The sequence below is a fragment of the Nyctereutes procyonoides genome, unplaced genomic scaffold, assembly GCF_905146905.1.
Source record: "Nyctereutes procyonoides isolate TBG_1078 unplaced genomic scaffold, NYPRO_anot_genome, whole genome shotgun sequence".
Classification (NCBI taxonomy): domain Eukaryota; kingdom Metazoa; phylum Chordata; class Mammalia; order Carnivora; family Canidae; genus Nyctereutes; species Nyctereutes procyonoides.
This window is the reverse complement of record NW_026575051.1, coordinates 23,716,171-23,742,352: the sequence shown is the minus strand read 5'-3', so window position 1 is coordinate 23,742,352 and position 26,182 is coordinate 23,716,171. Positions and strand designations below refer to the sequence as shown.

Here is a 26,182-nt window from a genome sequence, read left to right as displayed (position 1 = left end):
AACAAAATGTTCTTATATAATCATTTCAGGGGCTGTTGGTAGACTAAAGGTATATCCAGGAAAGCTGCAAAGTTAAGAGAAAAGAAGTCCAACATTTTAACACATTCTTGTACTAAAATTCTATGCATATGATGTTTTTGCTTCAGGAAGTCTTATACTCAGCGAATAAAAGACGTGTTAAAAGTGATGTTAACAGGTTATGAGCTAGTAAACACAGTGTTATCTTAATACTTTCAGGTGCTTCAAAATGATGTATTAGCTCATCAGTCTACAGTGGAAGCCGTTAATAAAGCAGGAAATGATCTAATTGAATCAAGTGCAGGAGAAGAAGCAAGCAACCTTCAGAACAAGCTAGAGGTTTTAAATCAACGCTGGCAAAATGTTTTGGAAAAAACAGAACAAAGGAAGCAGCAGCTGGATGGTGCCTTGCGCCAGGTGAATAAGAAAATAAATTCTCAAACTTTCATTGGCCTGTAAGACCAAAATAGCATGGAATTCTGGGGTGCCTGGGTGGCTCAGTTGGTTAAGCGCCCAACTCTTGGTTTCTGCTCAGGTCATGATCTCAGGGTCATCGGATTGAGGCCAGTTATCAGGCTTCGCATTCAGTTGGGAGTCTGCTTGAGATTCTTTCTCCCTCTCTCTTTGCCCCTCCCACACCCCTGTGCTCTTTCTCTCTGTCTGTCTCTCTTTCTGTATCTCTCTCTCTAAAAGAAGTAAATTTAAAAAAAAAAATAGCATGGAATCCTTTCATTGGTTTGCAGACCCTTATTTAATTTTTATATCTCAAGGAGAGAGTAAAAATAAGTGGGATAAAGAACAGAGCAGATGAGAAGGCAGCCCTCTGGTTCTTAGTGTAATAGTCTTATCTGCCAGAGCTCTCATGATGAGGAAAGGCAGGCAAATCCATTTGCACCTGCCTGTTCTTAAGAATGCATAGAGAAGCTTAGCAGGCGGGGATTGTTTAAACCTTGTTTTCTGCTCGAAAGTGACAATGTGTTTATGGCCCAAACTTAAAACTCTTTATCACTCCAGGCCAAAGGGTTCCATGGTGAGATTGAGGATTTGCAGCAGTGGCTAACTGACACAGAGCGTCATCTCTTAGCATCCAAACCTTTGGGAGGTTTACCGGAAACAGCCAGGGAGCAGCTTAATGCCCACATGGTAAGTATATTATTTCCAACAGCTCTAGCCTCCGATTAAGACACTGACCATTTTGTGTGGGCCCTGGTGATAAATAAATTGTGGGAGAAGGTTTAAAGGATATACGGTTTTACAGTAGAAATATTTATGTGTAAGTGCTAGAAACGCCATTTATCGATTAAAATTTTCAAGTCAGAACCTACTCTTTATTTCAAAGATTAGTGTGTCAGTATCTGCGCCACCTGCGCTGCCCAGTAGTGCTCTTTTGATGTGGTTGTGTTAGAAATGAAGGAAACTAGAAAACTTGGAATATTACAGTTTCCTAAGATTTCGCTATATTTAAAAGTTTTACTTTAGGATTAAAGGCTTTTGGTGGATGATCTTATAACAATGTTTAGAAAGTTTTTTGTTTTTTTTTTTTTTTAGGGTTAAAGAAATTACAAAGTTTTGAGAGCATAAAATGTTCTGGAGTTTATACTAATGGTTGCACATCTTTGTGAATACACTAAAAAACACTAAATTTTACATTTTAAAATGGTGAACTTTATGAATTATTCCTCAGTTTTAAAAATTATTGAAATGTGTTACTACAGATGTTAGACACAGAATATAATTTTCAGTGGGATCTGTAATTTGACCCACATTATAGTTGAACCAATGAAATAGAGCTGGTCTTAAGTTTTTGCATGAATGTACCTTTTTTAATTGATATTAAACTTTTAATTTGTCTTCATAATTTTTTAATATTTTCTGTAGAAAAAACATACTGCATTCCAATTGAAAGCTTCAAAAATGTTATAAAGGAGAGTAATATTTGTAGTACCACAAGTTTGTTTTTTGTGATTCCAAAATCTGAATAATCAGCTTCAAGGGTCTTACAATTTAGTCTTTAGTTTCTATTCATTGCTTGTCTTCTGAGCATAGGGATGAATCATACCAAAAATTACCACAGCCATTGTTTCACAATTTGAGGAGAGACTTAGAAAACCCATTTTACAGAGAAGGAAATTGAGGCCCAGAGAAGTTAAATTACTTGCTCAGAGTCACAGACCTGATTGGTTACAGTACAGTGAATAACTTTCTTGATAACATTTAAAATATTACTTCGCAAACTTTAGCATGCTGGAAAGGACTAATAATGATAGCACCATTGCTGAAATTTCTGGCAGAACAGAGTATGTCTATAGGTTTAGGTGTTGTTTCAATATAGAGTGAAAAATGTGAATGTCTCAGGGCTATTCTGTATGTTGGATACAGGTGAATATATGATCAGAGGCTTGGGATTGATGACCTGGAAAAGAACCTCTTGGATTTTATTCTCTTATTTAAAATGATATAACTCGGGGGGTATCTCAATTTAGGAAATCTGTGCTGCCTTTGATGTTAAAGAAGAAATATATAAAAGTCTGATGCAGAAAGGCCAGCAGATGCTTGCAAGATGCCCCAAATCTGCAGAGACAATTGACCAAGACTTAAACAACTTGAAAGAAAAATGGGAATCGGTGGAAACCAAACTCAATGAAAGGAAGGTATATGCTTTAATTAAAATGTCATAGAATGAACGCTTTCATTGTTTTATTTCATGGGATTTACTTTATCTCTGAGTAGAATTATCAGTGGAACTTTTAATGATCTGTGTTTAAATTTTCTCTGTATACATTTGGAGATTTCAGGGGGTTGGTTGAAAATAGTATTCTCTTTTAACACAGGAGAACAGTTAAAGCAGTCTATTCAAACAGATCATAGATCTAGTGTTACTAGGTATATCTTTAAATTGGTGAACCACTCGGATTCTGGATTGTTAAATAATTCTAATCACAGTTATTTATGTGTGTAGTGGGGAGGGAAAGAGGGAGGTCAAGAGAGTGAGATGATTGTGTATATAATAAGCACTTCCATAACAAAAGTCCATGAAAAGGAATTAAAATTATCACTGTTTAATGCTATAAGAAAAATGATAGGCTAGGAATACTAGATTGTGTGCCCTCAGTGACAGAACATAATGTATATATAGTTCATAGTATTTTGACCCCCAAAATTAATCATGTGAAAGTCAAGTTTTCTTTCTACAGATTTCTGTTTAGTAATTGTGTTCTGTCGTTAAATGCCCCAAAATCACAATTTTAGTTTATATTAGATTTTTCTTTTTAGCTGCAGTGAGATCTTTTCACTATATTTAAAGAAGTTCGGTTTGCCAGTATTTTAGTGAAGGCCCATTACATTCATCAACTGTTTAGGTAATACAGAAATACAGATTAGGTATAAATAAAGTGTGGATGGGAAAGAAATCTCCCAGAGTGTGGTTAAACTGGGGTGGGAGGCACAGAGGGAGGGAGGGAAATTAAATATCATCAGATACTAAATAATCTGTCTTCGCAGACTAAACTGGAAGAGGCCCTCAACTTGGCAATGGAGTTCCACAATTCTCTCCAAGACTTCATCAATTGGTTAACCCAGGCTGAACAGACCCTCAATGTAGCTTCTCGGCCAAGTCTTATCTTGGACACAGTTTTGTTTCAAATTGATGAACACAAGGTATGTTGTAACTCAGATGGATTAGCATTCTCATTTCAGACCTTTTTAGACAACAGACTGTGTTAATGTCAGAAGCATGAATTTGGTAGTTTGAAAACTTTGTTTTGTCCTTTAAAATGGTTTCAGTTTATGGCACTAGAAGCATTTTTAAGATAGAACAGTTTTTCATTTGTTTCTAATCCCACCCCTTTTTTTTCTTTGGGAAAGGTCTTTGCAAATGAAGTAAATTCTCACCGTGAGCAGATAATAGAGCTGGACAAAACTGGAACCCACCTGAAATATTTCAGTCAGAAACAAGATGTTGTCCTAATTAAGAATCTGTTGATCAGTGTACAGAGTCGATGGGAAAAGGTAGTTCAACGGTTAGTAGAAAGAGGAAGATCTTTGGATGATGCAAGGAAGAGAGCCAAGCAGGTAAACCTTTTAAAACTCTCTGAACTTGGCAAAAAATCATTTCTAGGTGTTGCAATATACATTATGCTGTTAAAGTACTTTTATTACAGGCTGAATTAGCTGTAACAATCATGGCACAAGGTCAAGGTATTTATTTCCTAAATGGGCTGTGGCCTAAGATTCTATGGTGACTTCACTTTTTGCCCTGGCAGCACCTTCCAGTCCTGGGGACTAATCTTGAAAAGTCTGATTATAGCTTGGCTTTGTGGAGTAACTGTTATCATTAAGGTCCAGAAAGAGACTCAGATTTTTTGTTAATACATTTGTTTATTTTTCCCTTTGCCCTTGCAACCTCTACTCTCATAGCCAGAGTAAGTCATCATTCTTTATTATATCGCTATCTTGTGTTTAGTTCCTAAGCCAGGTTTGGTCCACAGACTCTCAGGAGTGAGAGGCAGACACTTGACCCTCCAGGCAGCTTCTTGAAAGGGCTGATTCTGTGTCTGAGTTGCTGGGTACTCCTCACCTCTCTGAATCTGCACTTGTTGACAGGCTCTGCTTTCTTCTCTAGTGTTTTGATACAGCTCCACCCTGCTTTTAAATTAATTGTTTGAACCTTTTAGGGCTGTTTTTTATCTTGTTCTTTCAATTATAGAATGTCACGAATCTCACAAGGAATGCCCCTTACTCTCTTCACCTATTATTCCTATTCCATTCTTAGACTAAACACAGAGAAGTAAAGTTACGTGTCTCTGTACTCCAGGGAAGAGAGAGATGCACCCGCCTTGGTTGGCATGTATCTTAGAATCTTACTGGAAACTCAGTGCAATGTTGAGGCTGAATTTTCTAATGATTCTTTTTGCCCCATTTAGTTGCATTTTTCTATAACTGGCTTTGGACTCCATTCTTTTGGGGAGCCAGGCTAAAAGATGTCATGGGGAGTCACATGTTTCATTGTTCAAAGTTCTCAGCATAAATTTGTTAAAAGCTTTAGAAATGACAAATTGCATTGTTGTAGGATTACATGCTGTATTCTTTCTTTTTGAGTGGGATGTATGATGTGTTCATTGTTATCACTGAGTGTGAATAGAATCAGTCTCTTAATGTTTTTTTAAGACAATATTAACAATAAGCCTGACATTCTTCTCTCTACCAATGTAGCAATGTCCTCTGTAGTGTGGGAATTGCTTGGGTTATGAGTATTTAATTTATAAAAGTATTTCTCCATGTTGTGTATTTTATTTTTTCATTTTGTTTAATATGTAAGGATTTTCTACTGCTTTGTGGTACAAAAATATAGCATTTCTTTTATTTATGTGACTTAAAAATAGTTTTTAAAGCAGGACCAGTCTTAGGACCTATGCATTTGTGTCATTAAACTTGCCATCTGTTGTATAGCCTACAGTATTTATAGTAGGACTGCCAAACACTGTGACTATTTCTTTATTTCTTATCATTGTACTATCTTAGTTTAGGGTTCAAATGTGGATCATAGTTCTCTCACTTTGGCAGTTTCTATGCCTCTTCTGGCCTCTGTATTTTCATATTTAGATTAATTGGACTTGTGGGAAGGATGTATCCAGAGAACAGGTTTGCGATGAGATGATCTCATCGGGCCCTGCCAGCTTTGTGATCCCGTGCTCTTGTGCTTACTGCTAAGTGTCTTTTTGTTATTTCATTATTCATGTGCTTTGATATAAAACAGATTTTATTTTGATTACTTCGGTTTTTTGTTATGTATCTGTTCACTTAAGTTTATTATGAGAAATAATTTATAACCAATTTCACAATTTAGTATCCAAAAATAGTACCTGTTAGTTCTCTGTGATAAACAGAAAAGAGACTGTGGCTGAAATCAAGTATACATAGCACCAGAATATCACAAGGTCATAGATGCCAAAGAGAATTATACTTTGTTATAAATCACATCCCATGGGCGCTCTTACATATAGAACCAGTAAGTGAGGCACAGGCATTAATTTGAGGATTTTGATAGCAGCAATAAAGATATTGAACTCCCTTTGAATTAAAGAGGAATGCTATGGCCTTTTTTGTTGTTGTTCTTGTTACTTTTTAAGACCAGTTTATAAATTTTATCCTTCATCTCTCCCTTTTTGTTCTTTTCCTTAACATGGGAATGAAACACTTTAGAAATAAACTCAGGAAAAAAAAAAAAAGAAATAAACTCAGATCTGTCAATGACAGCAAATAAAATTCTCTTGACAGTTTACATTAGTAACTCGGCAAAAGGAAAGGGAAGGAATTTTTCTCTGGTATTCCCTGTTTCTAGGTTCATTTCTGTTTCTGTTAAAGTTTATGTGTTTGAATGAGTTAACTACAAAGTGACCGTGGGGGCATGACCACAGAAGCCAGGGGTTACGAAGACATTTGTGATCCTATGGAGCTACTACTTACTACATTCTTCTTTTTTAGGAGAAATTTAAATTAATAATTTTAAACATGTTCATTAACATTAATTTCTATTAAAATATGCTAGAATTAAAATATAGCGAACATACCAGAAAATTTTCTAGACAGAGATGTGCATTTCTTTTACAGTTCCATGAAGCTTGGAGTAAACTTATGGAATGGCTAGAGGAATCAGAAAAATCTTTGGACTCTGAACTGGAAATCGCCAACGATCCAGACAAGATAAAAACACAACTTGCACAGCATAAGGTGGGTCAACAAGAAAAGTATATAGGTCATTCTGTATCTCAAAATTCACTTTTAAATTCTTACTTGGTGCTATACTGATTCATCACTAGAAAAAATGGACCTCCATTAAATTTAAAACTGATTTCCCTTTGCATTGGTGGCAGTAGTATCTTTACTCTCTGCTGACCATTCCACTACAATTCTAGGGCTAATTGTTAAAAGAAAAAATACAAAATTAAAACCGGAAGTATTCTATAATTTATAACATAAAAGATTTATAGGAGTTCAGAGTTAGCATTTCAGTTTTTCACTGTCTTGTCTTGTAATTTCTTTCATAGACCAAATGCTATGGAGAAGCTAGCTTTATAACAAAAAGTAATGCAAATTTTGCCATACAAACAGTTTAGTGGAGAAAATTGGTTGCTTCTACACAAACTGGTATTTAATGTTTATGTGTGGTATATGGAATTCCATCCTTACCCTCAAAGACACATAGTGGCTTCCTTGTGTAGACTGGAAGGTGTAGAAACATATTATTTTATATTTTTTACCTTTTATATTCATACCACATGACATTCAAAGAACAATCCCCTCATCCTCCTCAGCCTTTTGGATTTGGGTCTGTCATTCTGGTTATAAAGAGATTATGGGCCCTCAGAGTGAGTATATGGGTAAAAGGTCCTGCAGAAACAGTTTTATTGTTGTAAGCATCTATATATATATATATATATATATATATATATATATATATATATATATATATATTATTGCTTGAAACATGATAATTTTATAAAATCTGGAAAAAATTAGAGTGATGTAGGGTTTATCATTATCAGAAAATTCTAGCCATCATCTTCGTACAAGTTGATTGCTTCCATGGGTAGTTCAGACTAACCTCAGGAAGTCATGATCCTCAAGTGGCCAAAAGAAACACTGTGCACCTGTTTTTTTGACTAGAGGAAAACTTGTGAGTGGCTTGTCTGCTGGCACCCTCTGCCCATGGGCTGCCACATTCAGTACTAACAGTACAGTGACAGTGAGCAGCACCTTCCTTCCCTCACACCTCTGATGGAAAAATGAGAGCCTCCTTCTCAAAATAGAAGGCTTATTTGCACTTGAACATAGATATCATGTCATGTAGTCTTATGAAAGTATATTGTGTATTTAAGTTGGAGAACCTTAGAAATAAGAATATGTGAAGAACCCTGGTAGATTCTCTATTTTTCCTAGTGAGACTTGTTGCCAAAGTCAGCATTTGTCTGAGATAAGGATATAAGTTACATTAAGCCAATTTTAAAAGTCTTTTCTGTTCATCTTTTGGGTATTTTTCTGTTTTTAAAAGGTTTTAATCTGTATTCAGCTATAACATTTTTTATGTATCTGCTCTTTTGAAGAAAATCTGTCAAGATGATGGTTGTAAAACTAACATTCTGTTATTGAATAACAAGAAAAAATAATTACAGAAAACAAACTATAGAGGTCATGTGCTCCTGTAATGGTGTTTATTGTTAAAAAATTCCCAGATTAAAAAAGAAATTCCCAGATGAAGTGGCTTCCTATTATAAGACAAAATAAATATCTTAGTCATATTAAGACACTTAGAGCGTCCAGCTTTTAAAGGCAGTAAGAACTCATTAGGTAATTATAACTGAGGTTATTTTGGAAAATTATATATTTGAGTAGCATTTTATTGTCTAGGGTGATTCAAATGGGCTACTAGGATTTAGAATCACTGTGTTAGTTTTTCTGTCATATATTATGAGCTTGTAAGATACCCATTTGGTTGACTTTCCTTCCTTCCCATCCCTGGGATTGTATATTCAGGAGCAGCTGTCTCCTTCTTGCTATTACATACTTACAAACACATGCAAACTGTAAGATGATCATGAGAGGCATGAAAAGACAATGTCTCTGCTCTACAAAAGCTTGTGGCTGAGTTGTGTAGATAGAATATAATCCAGCCGTCCCATACATACAAATTTACATGCACAAGCATGCAAATTAACAATGTAAAAATGGCAAAGTATAGATGTCACATTAGCAATATGGCTGTTTGATACTTGAAAAGTAGTCTGCAAATCTTATGAGACTTTTATAAGGCATCTTAGAGGTGAGGAGGAGGGGAGGGTGATAGGCTTGCCAAGGGGTATAAACAGACTGAGCAATAGGTCAGAACATAGGAATCTCGAAATATGGCTCACCTTTGTCCCTCATCCTGGCTTGCAGATAAAATTATAGTAACAGCATTGTGAGCATCTCAGATGTGTGACAACAGATCTGTTTGACCAATAAGCAAAACTGTAGTAAATTGCAGATTATGAGTTACTCTGTGTCCACATAGGACCTTTAGTTACTCATTGAGTTTCCTCTCCAAACTCTTGGGGCTTTCAATAGCAATTTCATTTTATTATAACTAGTATACTCTTTGTGGTTAATAGCTACAAAATATTCAAGATTTTGTTTTGCTTTGAAATTATTGTCTTTATAACAATAAGTACTCTCAAAGACACCTGGCTTCTGAGAAAAATTAATTCCTCAGTTTGAAAAATAGATTCTTTTCCACTCTGGTGCATTCCTGTATAGAGTACCATACTACACCACCTGACTTGATTATTTGCTGATGTCTTCCTCTATTAAGACTCCATTTATTAGGGATGCCTCTTGTATTGTCTCTTACCTGTTTATTAGTCCTAAGTAGAAATCCACACTATTTTCTTGTTAAATTATATAGGAGTTTCAGAAATCACTTGGAGCCAAGCATTCTGTCTATGACACCACCAACAGAACTGGACGTTCTCTGAAGGAGAAAACCTCTCTGGCTGATGACAACCTGAAACTGGATGACATGCTGAGTGAACTCAGAGACAAATGGGATACTATCTGTGGAAAGTCTGTGGAAAGGTAAGACGTTCTTTAAGGCAGTCTGATTACTTTGTAGGCTTCTTTCGAGTGTACAGTAGTGATGCTTTGTGGGAACATTCTAGGAACCTTAAATACCTCCTTTGCCTGGGAACTTCTGGTCATCTGTAATATCCTCCCTACATAGTGCCTGCACCGAGAAGTCTTTGTTGTTCATTATTATTTATTTTTAATTACTTGATTCACTCAAAAGTGATATTGTTCTCCAAGCCAGTCATCTCATACCTGACTTCTGACAGGTCTCCCCAAGTCTGCTCCTGTCTTCCTTAATCCAACTTCCACATAACCAGGAGGGCGATCTTTTTTAAATATGAATGGGATGTTGTCATTGCCCTGCCTCATACCTATCAAGAAGTTAATATTGAGTGTGAACCAAAACACAGGCTCCTTAACATGGTATGGTGTGGCAAGGTCCTACCAGTGTGGCCCGGTATTCCCTTCCAACTTCCATCCACTCCTTTCCAGTCTTCTTTCTCATTATAAGAACCATGAAGGCCGAAAACGAATTGCAAAATCTTTAAGTATTTATTTATTTTTAAAGATTTTATTTATTTATTCATGATAGAGAGAGAGAGAGAGGCAGAGACACAGGTACAGGGAGAAACAGGCTCCATGCAGGGAGCCTGACATGGGACTCGATCCCAGGACCCCAGGATCACGCCCTGGGCCAAAGGCAGGCGCTTAAACCACTGAGCCACCCAGGCTGCCCCAGAATCTTTTAAGTATTTAGAAAGTACAATCCTAGTAGAAGAGTTCAAATATCTTAGAAATGTTTTCAAATAATTCATAGATCCTTGGTCTGATTACTTTTGTCAGTATTAAGATTAAATAGAATATTTTATTCTAATAATAAAATCAATAGAAAATTAGAGTATTATCTATAGAATATACAGAAAGAATATAGAAATTTTGGTGTTACTTTTTAAAAATCCTTAAAACCTTCCATTTTAAAAGGTTATGTGCTTTTTACAATGTCCTATAAATGATTGCATGGCAAACAGACATGTGAATGCCAGAGGTTGGAGATGGGGCAGGATGTGACTACAAACAAAATATGGGAGATTTGGGGGATGATGGAACTATTCTGTTTCTTGATTATGATGAAGGTTACATGAATCTATACATGTGTTACAGTTCATAGAACTGTACACTCAAAAAAGTCAAGCTTACTTATGATAATATAAAAAAATTTTAAGACATATTTTTTTATGAAGAAATTGAAAGGTCACTGAATTCTAGAGGTAATGACAGGGAATTTTCCAAGAGCAGATGTGATTTAAGGAATGAAAAAGAAAATTTGAGAAAAGTTGTGTTATTTTCTAAGGAAAGTGAAGAAACAGCACTGGATACCAGTATATTGTTTTTTGTTTTTTTTTTTCTTGGAGTACTGCTCAAGCTCCATAAGTGGATTTTAGATGTTGGGATATATAGGGTGGCTTTTTTGTTGCTCAAATTGATTTTTCCACCTTTTCCCCCCAGACAAAACAAATTGGAGGAAGCCCTGTTATTTTCTGGACAATTCACAGATGCCTTGCAGGCCCTCATTGATTGGCTGTATAGAGTTGAACCTCAGCTGGCAGAAGACCAACCTGTCCATGGAGATATTGATTTAGTGATGAACCTGATCGATAATCACAAGGTATTATTTTCTGGGACATTTTATTGATCTCATTTGATTATGCTGAATTTAGAGGAAACTATAACCCCTTAGCCTTTTAAAATCTAGAGGCTATGTATCATACTACATAACCGTCTTTAATATCAATATTTGTGTACGTTTGAGCAGAATCAGGAAGCCAGCTTTAAAAGTGATACAGGAAAATTAGTTTAGTTATCAATGAGATACTGTTTTTTGATTTCCAGATCTAAAACTTGTTAGAACTTAGAGGGTGATTTCATTCACTGGAGTTTTAAAACATGTTTGAATAATGTTTTATGGTCTTTTGTTATTTGTATAAATAAGTATGTAATATAATTTAAAACTACTCAGTCAGTGATCTGGAACTTTGTCACTGCATAAGTGTATGGATTTGTGACATGATCTGTGGGGGTCAAGATAAAGCTGCTTCTCTATTTTTAAAAACTGTTTCAACTTGCCCCTAGAACTATAGCAATTTATAAGATTATCAGCAAGGATTTGAGGGATTTGATTATTACTTTAAGAAGAGTGTTTTCCTTGCAGTATTTAAAATTTTTGTGCCAATCGAAGGAAATACTCAAGATATCTAGCTGATGTTGAGCTCAAGGTCCCAAATTATGGTAAAATGTGGTATTATAACTTAAAGAAACTTGAAGACAACCTGAGGCACAGAATAACGAGGGTGGTTGTATCAGAGTAGTCTTTATATGCAAATATCTTACAGCACTGAACTTGAATTCATATTTTATTTCTCCTGTTATTTTTGAATTCAGAAAATTTATTTCATTTTAAAATGTTCCTAGTTATGCTATTTCGACCTTACCTGTTCCTTTTTAAATAGTTGGCCTTTTTGCATATTTGTTTCCACTTCTCTGGTTCTGCTTTCTGATTACACCTATAAAAGAGAGTTTGTTACATTTGAATATTATCCAAAAAATCAAAGAATAAATGAAGGACAGTGATCGGGCCTACAAAAATTTAAAATTTTGAGTTTTGTTGCTTTGGCTCTATTGAAACAAATGTTTTGTGCATGATTAATATAGACTTTTTTATTCCTTGGCATTCATTCAATGAATAATGAATAGTGTAATGTTACTTTTTACATAAATGCCATTTGTATAAACTCACTGTCTAAATATTTACTGCCTTCTGCACTTGCCAGGTTTTTTATATATTAAAGGTCATCAAGAATGAGTTAATCATTCAGCATTAGTAATACAATTGGAAGGCCCAGGAAGAAGTAAGTTTAAGTTCACTGGAAAGCCTCCTCAGAACTATTGAGCTAGTCCTATCACAAAGAGATTATATAGACACTGTATTTTCCATTCCTATGTATGTGTGTGTGTCTCTGATTGTGCCTGTCTGCAGGCATGTCTCCTTTAACACTTTTAGAGTGAAGTCAAGAAAAGAACTCATTACACTATGTTTGCACTATTTTTGATGGGCTCACTTTTATGAACGATCTGATTATCAGAACAGAAACTCATGGAGATAGCCAAAATAATAAAATATAATTAAATATTAATTTAATATTTATTTATTAAATTAGTATTCATTTGTGATCATCTTTTAGTAGAAAAATAAGCTAATTTTATTCTATATGTAAGGTTGATTAATTTGAAAGATCTAGTTGAATATGCAGACTCTTAGATCAGAAATAAAGTACCCTGGGCTCATTTTTTTTGTTAAGTCTGTGGCCAAAAGAAGCCAGTCTATAACTCCTGGCACATCAAAGTTTATCAGAATTAGGCAAAAGGAGGGGAAAAAAGCTTTTCCTCCAAAATGATAGATAAGGATTTAAGCCTCTAAAATTTGACATTGTAAGTTAGTTCTCAGGATACTATGAAAGCTGAAACCATGTTACAGAGAAAAACACTACATACTAATTCCTTTTGAGCCTCCCTGCCATTCCCTGTAATACCCCTATGTGGTACCCCAGGGTTGCTTAGTTATTTGTTACTCTGTGAGGTATGTTTATTAATTAAGAATAATGAGGTAGCTAGCGCATTCTTGGCACTTACTAAGGTTTTGAAAGGAATTAGGGCGCCATATTAAGGATTTATAGAAAAAAAAGAATTTGATATTTTCTTTTGTGGAATCGAGATAAAGAAGAGTGGCTACTATTATTTAATGCAATGCATCATTTAAAAATTAAGGTTCTCTTGGGAGAATGCTAGAAGATTGAGCACAATTTATACAACACCGTGTTCTTAACAGCACTCTGATAGGAGCAGTGTGTCAATGACTTAGATTCACTGAAGATTCCGTGAAAAGTATGGGTCATTAAACTGTAGATCTTAGAGAATGGTACTTGAGGTGATGTACACATATATTCTGAACTCTGCTTTACTGATTAGCTTTTGTAATTAAAAGTTAATTTTTTTATAAAAATATGGTCTTTTTAGGTTTTCCAAAAAGAATTGGGGAAGAGGACCAGCAGCGTGCAGGCCCTGAAGCGCTCAGCACGAGAGCTCATAGAGGGCAGCCGAGATGACTCCTCCTGGGTCAAGGTCCAGATGCAGGAATTAAGCACACGCTGGGAAACCGTGTGTGCACTTTCCATATCAAAGCAGACACGATTGGAAGCAGCCTTGCGTCAGGTAAAAGTCCTGTAAATTGCAGTTGGTTGTAGTGAGAAAGGTACCAAAGCCTCAGCAGGAACTGCTCTTGTGGAGAACTGGGATGGTGATGGAGAAGCAGGTTCTTAGAGCATCCTTGCTTTAGTCCTCCCCCCAAGAACTGAAATACTTACACGGGAAATTTTCTCATCTTCACATAAAAGTGCTACTTTAGTGATTCTTCAGCTTGAACGCATCTAAATGCCATGTATCTAAAATCAGATTGTTAAAATGGCAAATTAGTCTTTATATAGGCCATTTTGATCTATTAGAGGCCTTACATTTTAAAATGTAGTACCATGTATCTTTATCTTTTTAGTGGGAATAATCCATATCATTAGTCAATGTAAATTTAAGACTTTTCACTGAGAGGAAGAATCTGTACTAACAAGCATATTTGGGGGATCTTCTTTGGGGTGTGTGTGTGTGTGAACTGTTAGGCAGAGGAATTTCACTCTGTGGTGCATGCCCTCCTGGAGTGGCTGGCTGAGGCAGAACAAACCCTTCGTTTCCATGGAGCTCTCCCAGATGATGAAGATGCTCTTCGGACTCTCATTGATCAGCATAAAGTGAGTTATATAAATGCTAAATAAAACTAAATGAAAAAATCAGATAGACTCATGATTGTAGGTATCACTGCATGAATATTTCCCTTCCCGAGAATTAATTAAAGATCTGGCATATTTGAGAATTTATCTGCTTACATAGATGTGCCCCTATGCACCTAGTTAAGTATAGCTATCTTTTTATGCTTTCTTTATGAAGTGGTTATTCTAAAATTAGTCCCTGTTTCCCTATCTCTTGCAAGTACATTGATTTTTCTAGGGGATTATTTGGCTTCTGACCAAAACTGGCTGATTTTATTTGCACTTGTGTGTGTATTTCAAAGATGAAACTTCCTTAATGAGCATTTGGGATTTATAAAATTATACCATTAGAATTGTAAATTAATAATTTTGACCTTAGTAAGCAAGACAAGTAACTAATTTAATAACTAGTCTTCAAATTTTGTTTTTCAATCGCTGCCAGTTTTGGTTTTAATGGAGATCCACCTAAAATTCTTTTGAGAAGTAGCCCACTGTATAAATTAAAAATTAAAAATGAATTCTGTAAGTATATACTATTGAATAATTAACCAAATAAAAATCTGGCCCCTGAGTTTTCAGGTCAACATCTATTTTTAAGTGCATAGAACTACTAGCACTTACTCTTAATAGAGTGGTCTGACTACTTCTTAACACATTTTTTTTTTAACCTTTGACTTTAAAAAATTAGAAATTTGCAGTGCTAACACTGAATACAGTATTGATGTCAACATTTCCATTTAAAAGATCTGCTCAATTCCACTGAATTAGCTAATGTTTCAGAGTCAGGTTGGAAGTATGTCATTTGTTACCGTGTAGCATGGATTACATCATCTATGGAGACTTCTGATTTGTGATTACTCTCAATGTGCTCTCTCAGTGATGGGTTCCCTAATCCATAGCAATGAAATATTGCTTTGTCATTAATAAAAGTGGTATGAGCTTGTCTAACATTATCTGGATAAATGAACTGCTCCATAAACCATTTAAAGTTGAAGCTAGAATGTAAGAGTAGGAAAATCACATCAAATTCATTGTAAATGTTTGATTCAGTTCAATGTTTTGAAGATCTATCATATTACAGTTGGCTGACCTATCAGCCAGAGTCAAGTTCCACTGATATACTGGGTCTCAGAGTAGCTTCTTGAAGCCTGGGCTGTATATCTAACACCTTACAGTAAGGAGCCCACTTGTGGCATCACCCCCTTACAGCAGGAGCAGGAAACACCAAGAAACATCAGGAGGCAGGTATCCAGGTTTTGGGAGTTGTTTTTGTTTTTGTTTTTACGACAAATTATCCTTAAATATTTTTAGATAGTGTAAAATCACATGTAATTTTATAAAAAGCTGCTTAGCCATATAATGATTTGCAGCAACACCATCCATTCTTTCTAATTTCCTCAACTTCCTTCACACATTGACCAAATAAAAGTAAAACAGAATGTTTAATTTCTTATCCCCAGGACCAGAGACTTCTTAGTATAATCCACTTTCTAAAAATGGGAAGCTTCCCCAGGTGAGCACAAACCATTTAGCACTCAGACAAGGTTGGAAGAGCCCAGAATGCAAGCAGGGGGTTGATGGCCCAGTCCACAACATTCTGGGCAGGACTCTGGCATTCCTATGTTAGGAATGATCAAAAGTACATGGTCGGATCTCCTGTCCTTGGAGAAAGCACAGCTGTTATTGATCTCTGGTTTTCTCTTCCTAGTAAAGTTTTTTTTTTTTTTCCTTCCAGTTAAGCAGATATGTATTGGGGGAAATTAAAATACTTTTAAAAGTAGATGATATTGGACAGCCTGAGTCACTCAGTGGTGTAGTGCCACACCTTCAGCGTGATCCTGGAGACCCAGGATCAAGTCCCATGTTGGGCTCCCTGCAGGGAGCCTGCTTCTCCCTCTGCCTGAGTCTCTGCCTCTGTGTGTGTGTGTGTCTCTCATGAATAAATAAATAAAATCTTAAAAAAAAAAGTAGATGATATTTAAGATGTAGATCAGGGACGCCCAGTTGGCTCAGCGGTTAAGCGTCTGCCTTCAGCTGGGGGTGTGATCCTAGAGTCTCGGGATCGAGTCCCACATCGGGCTCCTTGCATGGACCCTGCTTCTCCCTCTGCCTGTGTCTCTGCTTCTCTCTCTCTCTCTCTGTCTCTCATGAATAAATGAATAAAATCTTAAAAAAATAATAAAAAATAAAAAAAATAAAATGTAGATCACGTTAGTGGAACATATTGTTTACTGAACCTTGACGTGACAACAGTAAAAATCTGTAAATAAAAGTTAAAAGGCATTTATTCAATCACAAAGACACAAAATTGAATAAGACATGGTCTTCCGATCTTGTGGACCTAAGCGTCCAGTAGAGATATATGTAAACGGATTATTTTAACATAGCAAAATGCCAGAATATGAGGTATATGACAGAGCTGCTTCACAGAGCCAGAAAACAAAAGGCCACTAGACAAAATAGGAGACACTTTTGGTCCCACATGATCACCCTGATCAGATGGCATGAGTAGTGTGTAGTGTGAGCTTGTCTGCAGCCTCTGCAGCCCTGTCGCTGTAACTAAGGAGTTCCTCTTAGTGCTGGGGTCCAGAGTGGGGTGCTGGTGGGTGCTTGAAACTCATTATGAGGTTTTGGAAGCAAGAGACCTCTTAAGGCAGAGGTCCTCATTTATAACCACACTTTCAGAGTTCTGGGACTCATGTATCTATGGACGCGGTTCTGATAGTAAGAAGTACAGTTACGTATGTGAGACATTTGCAAAAAGGTTGATTCGAAAGCATTTTGAAGCCTATTAAGACTTCTTCAGCCCACCAGAGCAAGGAATGACTGTTACTGGCCTTTGGAAGGGATGCTTCTCATGCCAACTGTCAGGATCATCCCCTTCAGGCTCTCCCTGACTCTTTCCTGCTGGACACTTGGACCCTCTCTCCCTTACCCTAAACATGTATAGTTCCTTGCAAAGCCTTCTCTCTTCCTTGGCACTTTCTGGGTACATATGTCTATCATTCCTGGCACAGTTCATGCTACATATACAACCTCCTACTCTTATTTGTTAGAAGATTTTTTTTTCAATCATCTGCCTCCTCTGGTCCAATTTTCCATTAATATACTTCTAATATATCCAGATTTAGAAAAGTGTGTTTTTTGTATACTGTGTTTTGTAAAGCATAAGATGTTATCCGATACTGGTGCTGTGAAATACTTGTTAGAAAGTACTTCATTTCCCGTTTTTTGTCCCTTCTCTCGTAATTCCCCAATTAGTGAATTATTTCCAACTGTGAATAAGCCGATTAAAGTACTTGTTTATTTGTCTTACTCTGATGGTCACTGCCAGCTAATCAAAGCCTTTGTTTCTGCTGTAGGAATTCATGAAGAAACTGGAAGAAAAGCGAGCCGCGCTGAATAAAGCTACCAGTATGGGAGATGCCGTCTTGGCCATCTGCCACCCTGACTCCATCACCACCATTAAGCACTGGATAACCATCATCCGGGCCAGGTTTGAGGAGGTTAGTGTGTCTCAGGTCATCATTAGAACAGCAATAGCTTTGAGAATTGGGGGCATAGAAACTTCAGCAACTGAGATACATTTATGATCGTGGGAACAGGAGGCCTCTGCAAAGAAAAATACTCTTTAACATACCATCCTGTGTGCATTACCTGCCTCTGCAGCCTCCTTTTATTTAAAAAGTTAAAGCAGTTTTGCAGCTATGTCCCTGAAACATGAAAAGGCAAATATTTGGTTCCCTGGATGACTTTTTGTCCCACATCCACATTGTCTCTGTTGGATGATACAGCACCCAAATTGTAATTCAGAGGAGTAGAGTATAAGCTTGAGGAATGGATTGCATACATGAACTGAATTCTGATATTTTAAGATTTTTACCTATTTTTATTTCCACTCAATGCTACATGGAGTAAACATACGTTGAGCTTTCAGAGAATGCATATTTAAACTCAACTTAGCAATCTAAAGGAAGCCTGGGTGTTTACCATCCATCTCTAAGTAAGGAGGCAATTATTCAGAGAGGGCTCTTTTTCCCCCACAGGCTGGGTCTTGGTACCATTGATGGGTTCTAGAAAGACTGGAAGTGTTATGATCCCAGGCCCAGGATGATCTGAATCTGTATTTAAATGTTGTATATTTTTATATCACTTAAATTATTAACTAAGATGTATGAAATTCAGAGACATGTGTTTCCCCAACAGGTGTTGGCCTGGGCGAAGCAGCATCAACAGAGATTAGCAAGTGCTCTGGCTGGGCTCATTGCGAAACAGGAATTGTTGGAAGCTTTGCTGGCTTGGTTGCAGTGGGCTGAAACTACACTTAGCGATAAGGACAAAGAAGTCATCCCCCAGGAAATTGAAGAGGTGAAAGCCCTCATTGCAGAACACCAGGTAAAATAAATATCCTCCTAACCCCTATCTTCTCAGACACTGTTATAATTTCACTGCCATACTTCTCAAAAGATTGGAGATGTCTCTAATAGCCCTGGAGTATTTCACACCATGTTCTCCAGTGTGACAGATATTCCAGAAATGTGTCACTACACTTTTCACTTTTATCCCACTCCTCTTTTCTCCATCCCTTTTCACCACAGTCCTTGTTTTTGTCACATATTCCAGATATAGGGATATCTAAGTCAACCATAGTAATAAACCTAAGGAATGGCAAGATATGGGACACCTAGGTGGCTCAGGGGTTGAGCATCTGCCTTCAGCTCAGGGCGTGATCCCAGTATGGGGATCGCGTCCTGCATCGGGCTTCCTGCAAAGAGCCTGTTTCTCCCTCTGCCTATGTCTCTACCTTTCTCTCTGTGTCTCTCATGAATAAAAAAATAAAATCTTAAAAAAAAAAAAAGAAATGTCAAGATAGTCAAACCTCTTAAATGGAAACTTTAACTTGAATAACTTTTGTCTTACTTGGCGTAGTATTTGTATCATTAGAAATATTTAAAATATATCCACACTTAATATGGATGCTGTATGTCACTGTATATCAAAGCCGTCTTAAATATTTTAAATATGTAAGTGAAATGTGCTGCAGAGAAGTCTCAAGGACCAGCCCAGTTAACTAGTTGCCTTGTAGATAAATGCTCACTTTAAGATTCTTCAGGAAGAGCTTTAGAGGCTCTCTAAGATCCTGGTTGATACACTGACAGTTTATATTACTTATACAGCTGCTCCCATGTATGGTCTTCAAACTGAAACAAATTACTTTTACAGTCTCTAATTACTTACCAGGTATAACATTTTATATTCTTCAGATGTGAATAAATGTTATGCTATGGTGCCTTGCTTACTCCCCCACCCCCCATAAAGATATAACATGTTGGTTTATGCCTTTTTTCCAGAATGAATTCAGAAATAATAGCATGGTCCTTTTATCTTTTGTTTTTAGTTCATCCCTAAAGATAGTTTTCTCCAGTGTACTTATATTTAATTAACATTGACTTTCAGACCTTCATGGAGGAAATGACCAGAAAACAACCTGATGTGGACAAAGTTACCAAGACCTATAAGAGGAGAGCAGCTGATCCTTCCTCATTACAGTCCCATATTCCGGTCCTGGATAAGGGACGAGCGGGAAGTAAGCAGTGCCAGTTTCTTTCAAATGAACATGATTAAATCAAGGAAGTTAGTTTTGAGTTATTTGAAATTTCAGAGCAAGTGATGATTCTCTGAGTGCTCTCTATCATAGAAGGTTTCCTTGAAAGAATATATAGGCTCAAATATTGTAGCAACTTATTTAAAAATAAAGAAAAAGATATATCCAGGTCTCTCTATGTAATTTGATTTGCTTGAAGGGTAGCTTTTAGATTAGCTAGAAGAAATTGGAAAAAATTTGCAACAAGAACAGAAACTGTTATTCCCTTTTGCTTCTATTATATAAATAACCTTACAGTGGAATGTAACAGAAATGACCATGACCTGGTTAAAGTTCATGACCTAACTAACTGTTCATTAGTGACCAGCACTCTGATAGATTGTGCCCATGTTCATATAATTTCAGGCTCTATTTACTTCTCGGGCTACCTTGACTTTGTGACATTAAAAACAATAATAGCTGGCTTGGAAAAGACTTAAAAGAAGCAAAATTTATATCTGAATAGTGGTACTTTGATGTATTTCTGAATAAATTTTTTTTCTGATTTAAAAAAAATGATTTCAGATCTTTTGTAGTTGCTGTATTGCACTGGGGGGCAAAGGTAACAAAGTGGTTAAGAACTCTGGAGACAGACTTCTTGGCTATCATCACTGCTTACCAACTGGGAAATACAGCTGAGACAAGTTACTTAAACTCTCTCTGGGCTTCAATTTACACATCTGTAAAGGGGATAATGTGTATGAAGTGCTTAGCATACTTCCTGGCAGGCAGGTAAATGCTCAGTAAAGATTAGCTCTTGGTATTTTTGTAAAGCCTCATAGGAGTGAGGAGCTCCGGGCAAATCCCAGCTTGGACACTCACTTCCTATATGACTGTAGGCCAGTAGTTTTTCTAGGCCTCATTTAATCATTTGTTTAGACAAGGAAAATGCACTGAGATGATTGTTCTGTGACGTTATAGAAACTTGTGAAACATAGCCAGAAAAGAAGGAGAAAGCGTTAGTAAGGCAGTAAATTGGGGTATGATACTATGCACAGGAAACATGCAATCTATGAAAAATGGATGAAAGCTGGGTTCATACACATACGTCTGTGTTTAATCAGAATTTGTGAAGTATTTTGCTGTGACTCTAATAAATGGCCCATGTCTCCTGCCCTCACCTGCCCTCCTTCCAGCCTTCTTTTCTAAGAAGGGCAATTGGGTTTGTGGAGCTGATACTAAGATAAGTCTCACTGCCTGGGGAGATTTCTCTTATCATGCCTTAACAAAAGAGAGGATTACAAAGTACTTCATTGTCATTGAAATGGCATGGATTTTAAGCTAGAAAATGTTTTAAACATAATTTTATAAAGAGAGCTTTCCAGTATTTAAATGCCTCAACAGGATATGTTTCTCTATTTTATATGAAGAGTATGTGATGCTTGGAAGGTAAAACAGACTTGGACATTATGTATCAGCTAAATAAGATATATCTAAATAATTAAGTTGGTTCAGTCTTAGCTAGGAATAATAAAGGCCAAACCTTAACATATTTCAGAGCCCTGGAAACTGCTCTCCTAACTAAAGTTGTACTTTAACAGGAAAACGCTTTCCAGCATCAAACTTATATCCCTCTGGATCACAGACACAAATCGAAACCAAGAATCCCAGGGTCAACTTATTGGTGAGCAAATGGCAGCAAGTTTGGCTCCTTGCATTGGAAAGGAGGAGGAAGCTTAATGACGCCTTGGACAGACTGGAAGAGGTTAGAAAACTCATAAATTCAGCACTCTTGATATATGGGATATGGGTTTAGGGAATCAATAAAGAAAAAACTACAGTTGACCCCTTGACAATGTGGGGGCTAGGGATGCCAACATCCTCCCCCCTACACACACACACCACAGAGCCAAAAATCCACATATAACTTTTGACTCCCCCAAAACTTAACCACTTAATAACCTACAGTTGCCAGAAACCTTACCATCTTATCAATAATGAGCAGTTAACACAAATTTTGTATATGTGTTGTATACTGTATTCTTATAATAAAGTAAGCTAGAGAAAAGGAAATATTACTAAGAAAATCACAGGAAGAGACAATATATCTTTTTTTGTTTCATAAAAAACCTGCATGTAAGTAGACTCACACAGTCCAAACCCATGTTGTTCAAGAGTCAACTATAGTAAGTTTTAACATCATCAGAAGCCGACTCCTTAAGAAAAGATCCAGCTGGACATGAGTTTGCTTGGTATGACCTGGGAAATAGAACCATTGATAATTCAGGTATTTTCATTCTATATATTCTGTGATCTGAGATTTAGAGTTTCAGATTCTGAAACTGGAAGATTTTTAGAAGTCTAGAGAGGGTAGAATGGCAAATAGCAGAGAGAAAGCAGAGACAAGTGCTGTGCCACTGGGCCTGCTGTCTGCTGGGCATAGAACTCACCAGGAGTGTCCCTTTGGGGTAGTCCACCTTTGTTACATTGGCACTGTCAGAAATTTTCAGTTTGACTTTTTGAGGAGCTTCATTTTTTTTATTTGAAAAGAAAAAACAGTGACAGGAGTGAAATCACAGGGAAAATGTTACTGTGTTTCCCTTTGCAAGATCAGAACTTTTTTTTTTGAAGTGGGAAAGATCTGTGAATTTTCTGGAAGGTCATTAAAAATAACGTTTTTTGTATAAAGTATAAGATATCATCAGAGCACTGTATTAGCCAAAATACCTTTTGTCCTTTCCAGCTGAGGGAATTTGCTAACTTTGATTTTGATATCTGGCGCAAAAAATACATGAGATGGATGAATCATAAGAAATCTCGAGTGATGGACTTCTTCAGGAGAATTGATAAAGATCAGGATGGGAAAATAACCCGACAAGAATTTATTGATGGAATTCTTTCCTCAAGTAAGTCTCAGGAGAGGTGACAACAAATGATGTCATTTTTAAAGAAAATCACAGTTTAAACTTATGTTACTGATAAAGCATTTCCTTTAAACTTGGCTGTGAAGAGGTCACTGCCGTCAATGAAGTGTGTCCTTGGTGGAATTCATGGTTTTGGGGTCAGGCATACTTCGTCCTTGCATAGCCACAGTTAGTATATTCCTTGCTACACTGCAGCTGCGTCCTCATTAGTATAATAAAGTTAATAATATGTGATTCTTAGATTGTTTTGTCCGACATATAATGGGAAATGAATAAATTCAAGTCAGTCTCTTCCTTTTTTGTTCTAATTAATATCTGATCATTATTAGTGGGAAATCAAAACCCTATAAAAATTCTTAAGGTATGTGTCACCTTGTTAGACGAGTTAGTCACATGGACAGGATTTCTCTGGCAGAGGTTACTGGAAGGAAGTCTTAAAGTAAATTTAATATAATCGTACGAATGTATGTATGAATTCACATATATAAAATTCATATATTCCTTAAGTAAAGTGGTAGTTGAACCATATGAAATTTGCTAATTTTAAACAATTTCAACCAAAAAAAAAAAAAAAGCAATTTCTAATGATCCACCCTGGCAGTAATTAAAGATAGGTCCCATATATAGTGGTTTCATTTGTTATGATGTAAATCAGCTCTTGAAAGGATTTTAATATATTTGATGACCCTGATAGTTTAACTGGCTACCTTAAGATAAAAAATCATACAATTAGCAAATTAGACCATTTACTTTTCTTTAAGATTAAATCTTTTTATAAAATGTTATTGTAAATAGCAGGTCTTAAAAATTTTCACTGGGAAGATAATATGGCTTATGCTGAGAGTATCTTAATTATCATTTATTTGTGGAATCTAAATACAGAGTTAGACTTACAGAGAGTAGAAGAGTGGTTGCTGGGGGCTGGGAAGTAGGAAATACGGAGAGCCCCATAGAGGGGTACAAACTTTAAGCTGCACAATGAGTAAGGTCTGAGGATCTAGAGTATAACATGGTGGCTGTAGTTGATAGCACTGTATTGTGTAATTGACATTTTCTGAGTAGAACTTAAATGTTGAAAAAAAAAGAAGATAAATATGTGAGGTGGTGATGTGCTAATTAACTTGATGGGAGGACTCCTTTCACAACACGTACAAGGATCTGATCATCACGATGTATACCTCTCAGCATCTGACAGTTTTATTTATCAGTTATACGTAAGTAATGCCACTTAGTATTATTCTGAAAACTTAACCATTACTTTGAAAATTTTAGAGTTTCCAACCAGCCGCCTGGAAATGAGCGCAGTTGCCGACATCTTTGACCGAGACGGCGATGGATATATTGACTACTATGAATTTGTAGCAGCCCTCCACCCTAATAAAGATGCATATAAACCCGTCACAGATGCGGACAAAATTGAAGATGAGGTACTCCTTATCCCCCGCTGCCTGCAGCAGCAGCAGTGTGCGCTGCCAAGATACCGTGCTCAAACTCATGCAGCCATTTTATTTACTTCCACCTTGAGTTGTTGTGTCCAGGTTTTTACAGACTGAGTGATGTAATGTTAACAGGAAAGTGACATTTCATCATTGTTTTTTGGCAGGTGACAAGGCAGGTGGCGAAGTGTAAATGTGCAAAACGATTTCAAGTTGAACAGATTGGAGATAACAAATACAGGGTGAGTTTTCAAGATTAACTGTTTAGTTCTCTTGAAGGATAAAAATGGAAATTTGTATACAATTTGATCTGCATTGCTTTCCAGGAATGCTAATTATTTATTTTTTACCTCACATCACAATAGAATGTTCTATGAAATTCCAACTTTTGTCTTTTTAAATTATGTAGAGATAGCCTGCATTTTGTAAATTAGGACATGTCTTTGACACGTGCATTACTTTGAGGAGAAAAGCACATCTCACATACTCAGGTTGCTTCCTGTGTCTTATAATACATTTTATTATGATTACAGGTAAGTTTTAATATTTCTGATAAAAAAGCTATTCCAAGCCAGAAGCACGAAGTTAAAAATGTTGAATCATATTTAGAAATACAAAAAAGAGGCAGTGTTTTCCACTCGTGCAGTTTTTTTTTTTCCTTTTATTCAAAATCTCAAAAGCTCAGTTCCCCTTCTTCAAAATAGTTATTTGAACAACCAGTGGGACTTTGTCACTCTTCTTCTTTTTCTCTTTTTTGGAATATCTCTTACATGTAGTAGCTAGATAGGAAATGTGCTGAGTTTCCCTAATACAGTATGTTACTTAGAAGTCAGATTTTTTTAACTTCGATTTTTTATTTCCATATTGAAAAATATTCATCGACATATTTGAATTTCTGACCTAAATTTGAAACCCAAAGATTTAAAAAAAAAAAAAACTTTTATGGAAAATTTTCTGATTATATGGCTTGAAGTTTGGACAGGTGGGTACCTGCACATCTCTAACCTAGATACTATATCCAAGAGTCCAGAGTGTGACAGATTGTATGTGTGTGTTCTAGAGTCATATAGAAAGTTTCCTATTGAACTAATTGTGTCTTTCTTCCATTTTTTATTTTGTTTTATCAGTTCTTCCTGGGAAATCAGGTATAAACCAGTGGAATGTATTCTCAAGCTCCCAATGATTTTTTTTTTAACTTTAATTCATAGTCATTAAAGCTTGCCATGGCCAATCTTTCCCATGCTGTTGCCCTAGCTACTACATTGTTGGTTGGCGTGGTGTTTCTGTAAACGCTGTAAGGGTCCTTGATCCAGGATTCCTTTTTGCCGTGTGTCTCAGATGAGGACATTACTTTTAAGCAAACCAGATAACAAATTGTAGCTTGACTGCTCACAGTGTTACAAATGCAATTTTTAGTTCCAGTTTATAATAATACTGTTAGCATATATTTAATGCAAATACTTACTGGAACACAGATTTGATTCTGCATACATCTCTATGGTGTGTTTAACCATTTAGGTAAAAAAAAAAAAAAAAAAAAAAAAACATTGAGATCATAGGGTCTACAAGTAGCTGGAGAAGGATCAGGATTGGGCAGTGACATGGGAAGACAGAGTAGTGAGAACTCTCCCTGGCTCTCAGCCACAAGTAATGTGCTCTCTCCAAAGAGGGATTGTCCATTTGTCCTAAATCAATGATTCTGTGATTTCTTGTCTCACAATTTGGCTGTTAGGAAAACTAGGGAAATTC

General features: G+C 36.4%; 1 protein-coding gene across 1 annotated transcript in view; it reads left to right on the top strand.

The window, feature by feature from the left end:
* Window positions 1-26,182, top strand: part of DST (dystonin) — a 483,034-nt gene that overhangs the window by 446,740 nt on the left and 10,112 nt on the right. The window contains exons 80-97 of the mRNA XM_055329608.1: window positions 238-435; window positions 1,033-1,161; window positions 2,502-2,669; window positions 3,520-3,675; window positions 3,883-4,089; window positions 6,628-6,747; window positions 9,458-9,627; window positions 11,125-11,284; window positions 13,690-13,884; window positions 14,343-14,471; window positions 17,852-17,995; window positions 18,696-18,884; window positions 19,947-20,076; window positions 21,675-21,838; window positions 22,817-22,979; window positions 24,270-24,424; window positions 24,601-24,675; window positions 25,561-25,578. Of these exons, the coding sequence (XP_055185583.1) occupies window positions 238-435; window positions 1,033-1,161; window positions 2,502-2,669; window positions 3,520-3,675; window positions 3,883-4,089; window positions 6,628-6,747; window positions 9,458-9,627; window positions 11,125-11,284; window positions 13,690-13,884; window positions 14,343-14,471; window positions 17,852-17,995; window positions 18,696-18,884; window positions 19,947-20,076; window positions 21,675-21,838; window positions 22,817-22,979; window positions 24,270-24,424; window positions 24,601-24,675; window positions 25,561-25,578 (2,670 nt within the window). The remainder of the gene's footprint in view (window positions 1-237; window positions 436-1,032; window positions 1,162-2,501; window positions 2,670-3,519; window positions 3,676-3,882; window positions 4,090-6,627; window positions 6,748-9,457; window positions 9,628-11,124; window positions 11,285-13,689; window positions 13,885-14,342; window positions 14,472-17,851; window positions 17,996-18,695; window positions 18,885-19,946; window positions 20,077-21,674; window positions 21,839-22,816; window positions 22,980-24,269; window positions 24,425-24,600; window positions 24,676-25,560; window positions 25,579-26,182) is intronic.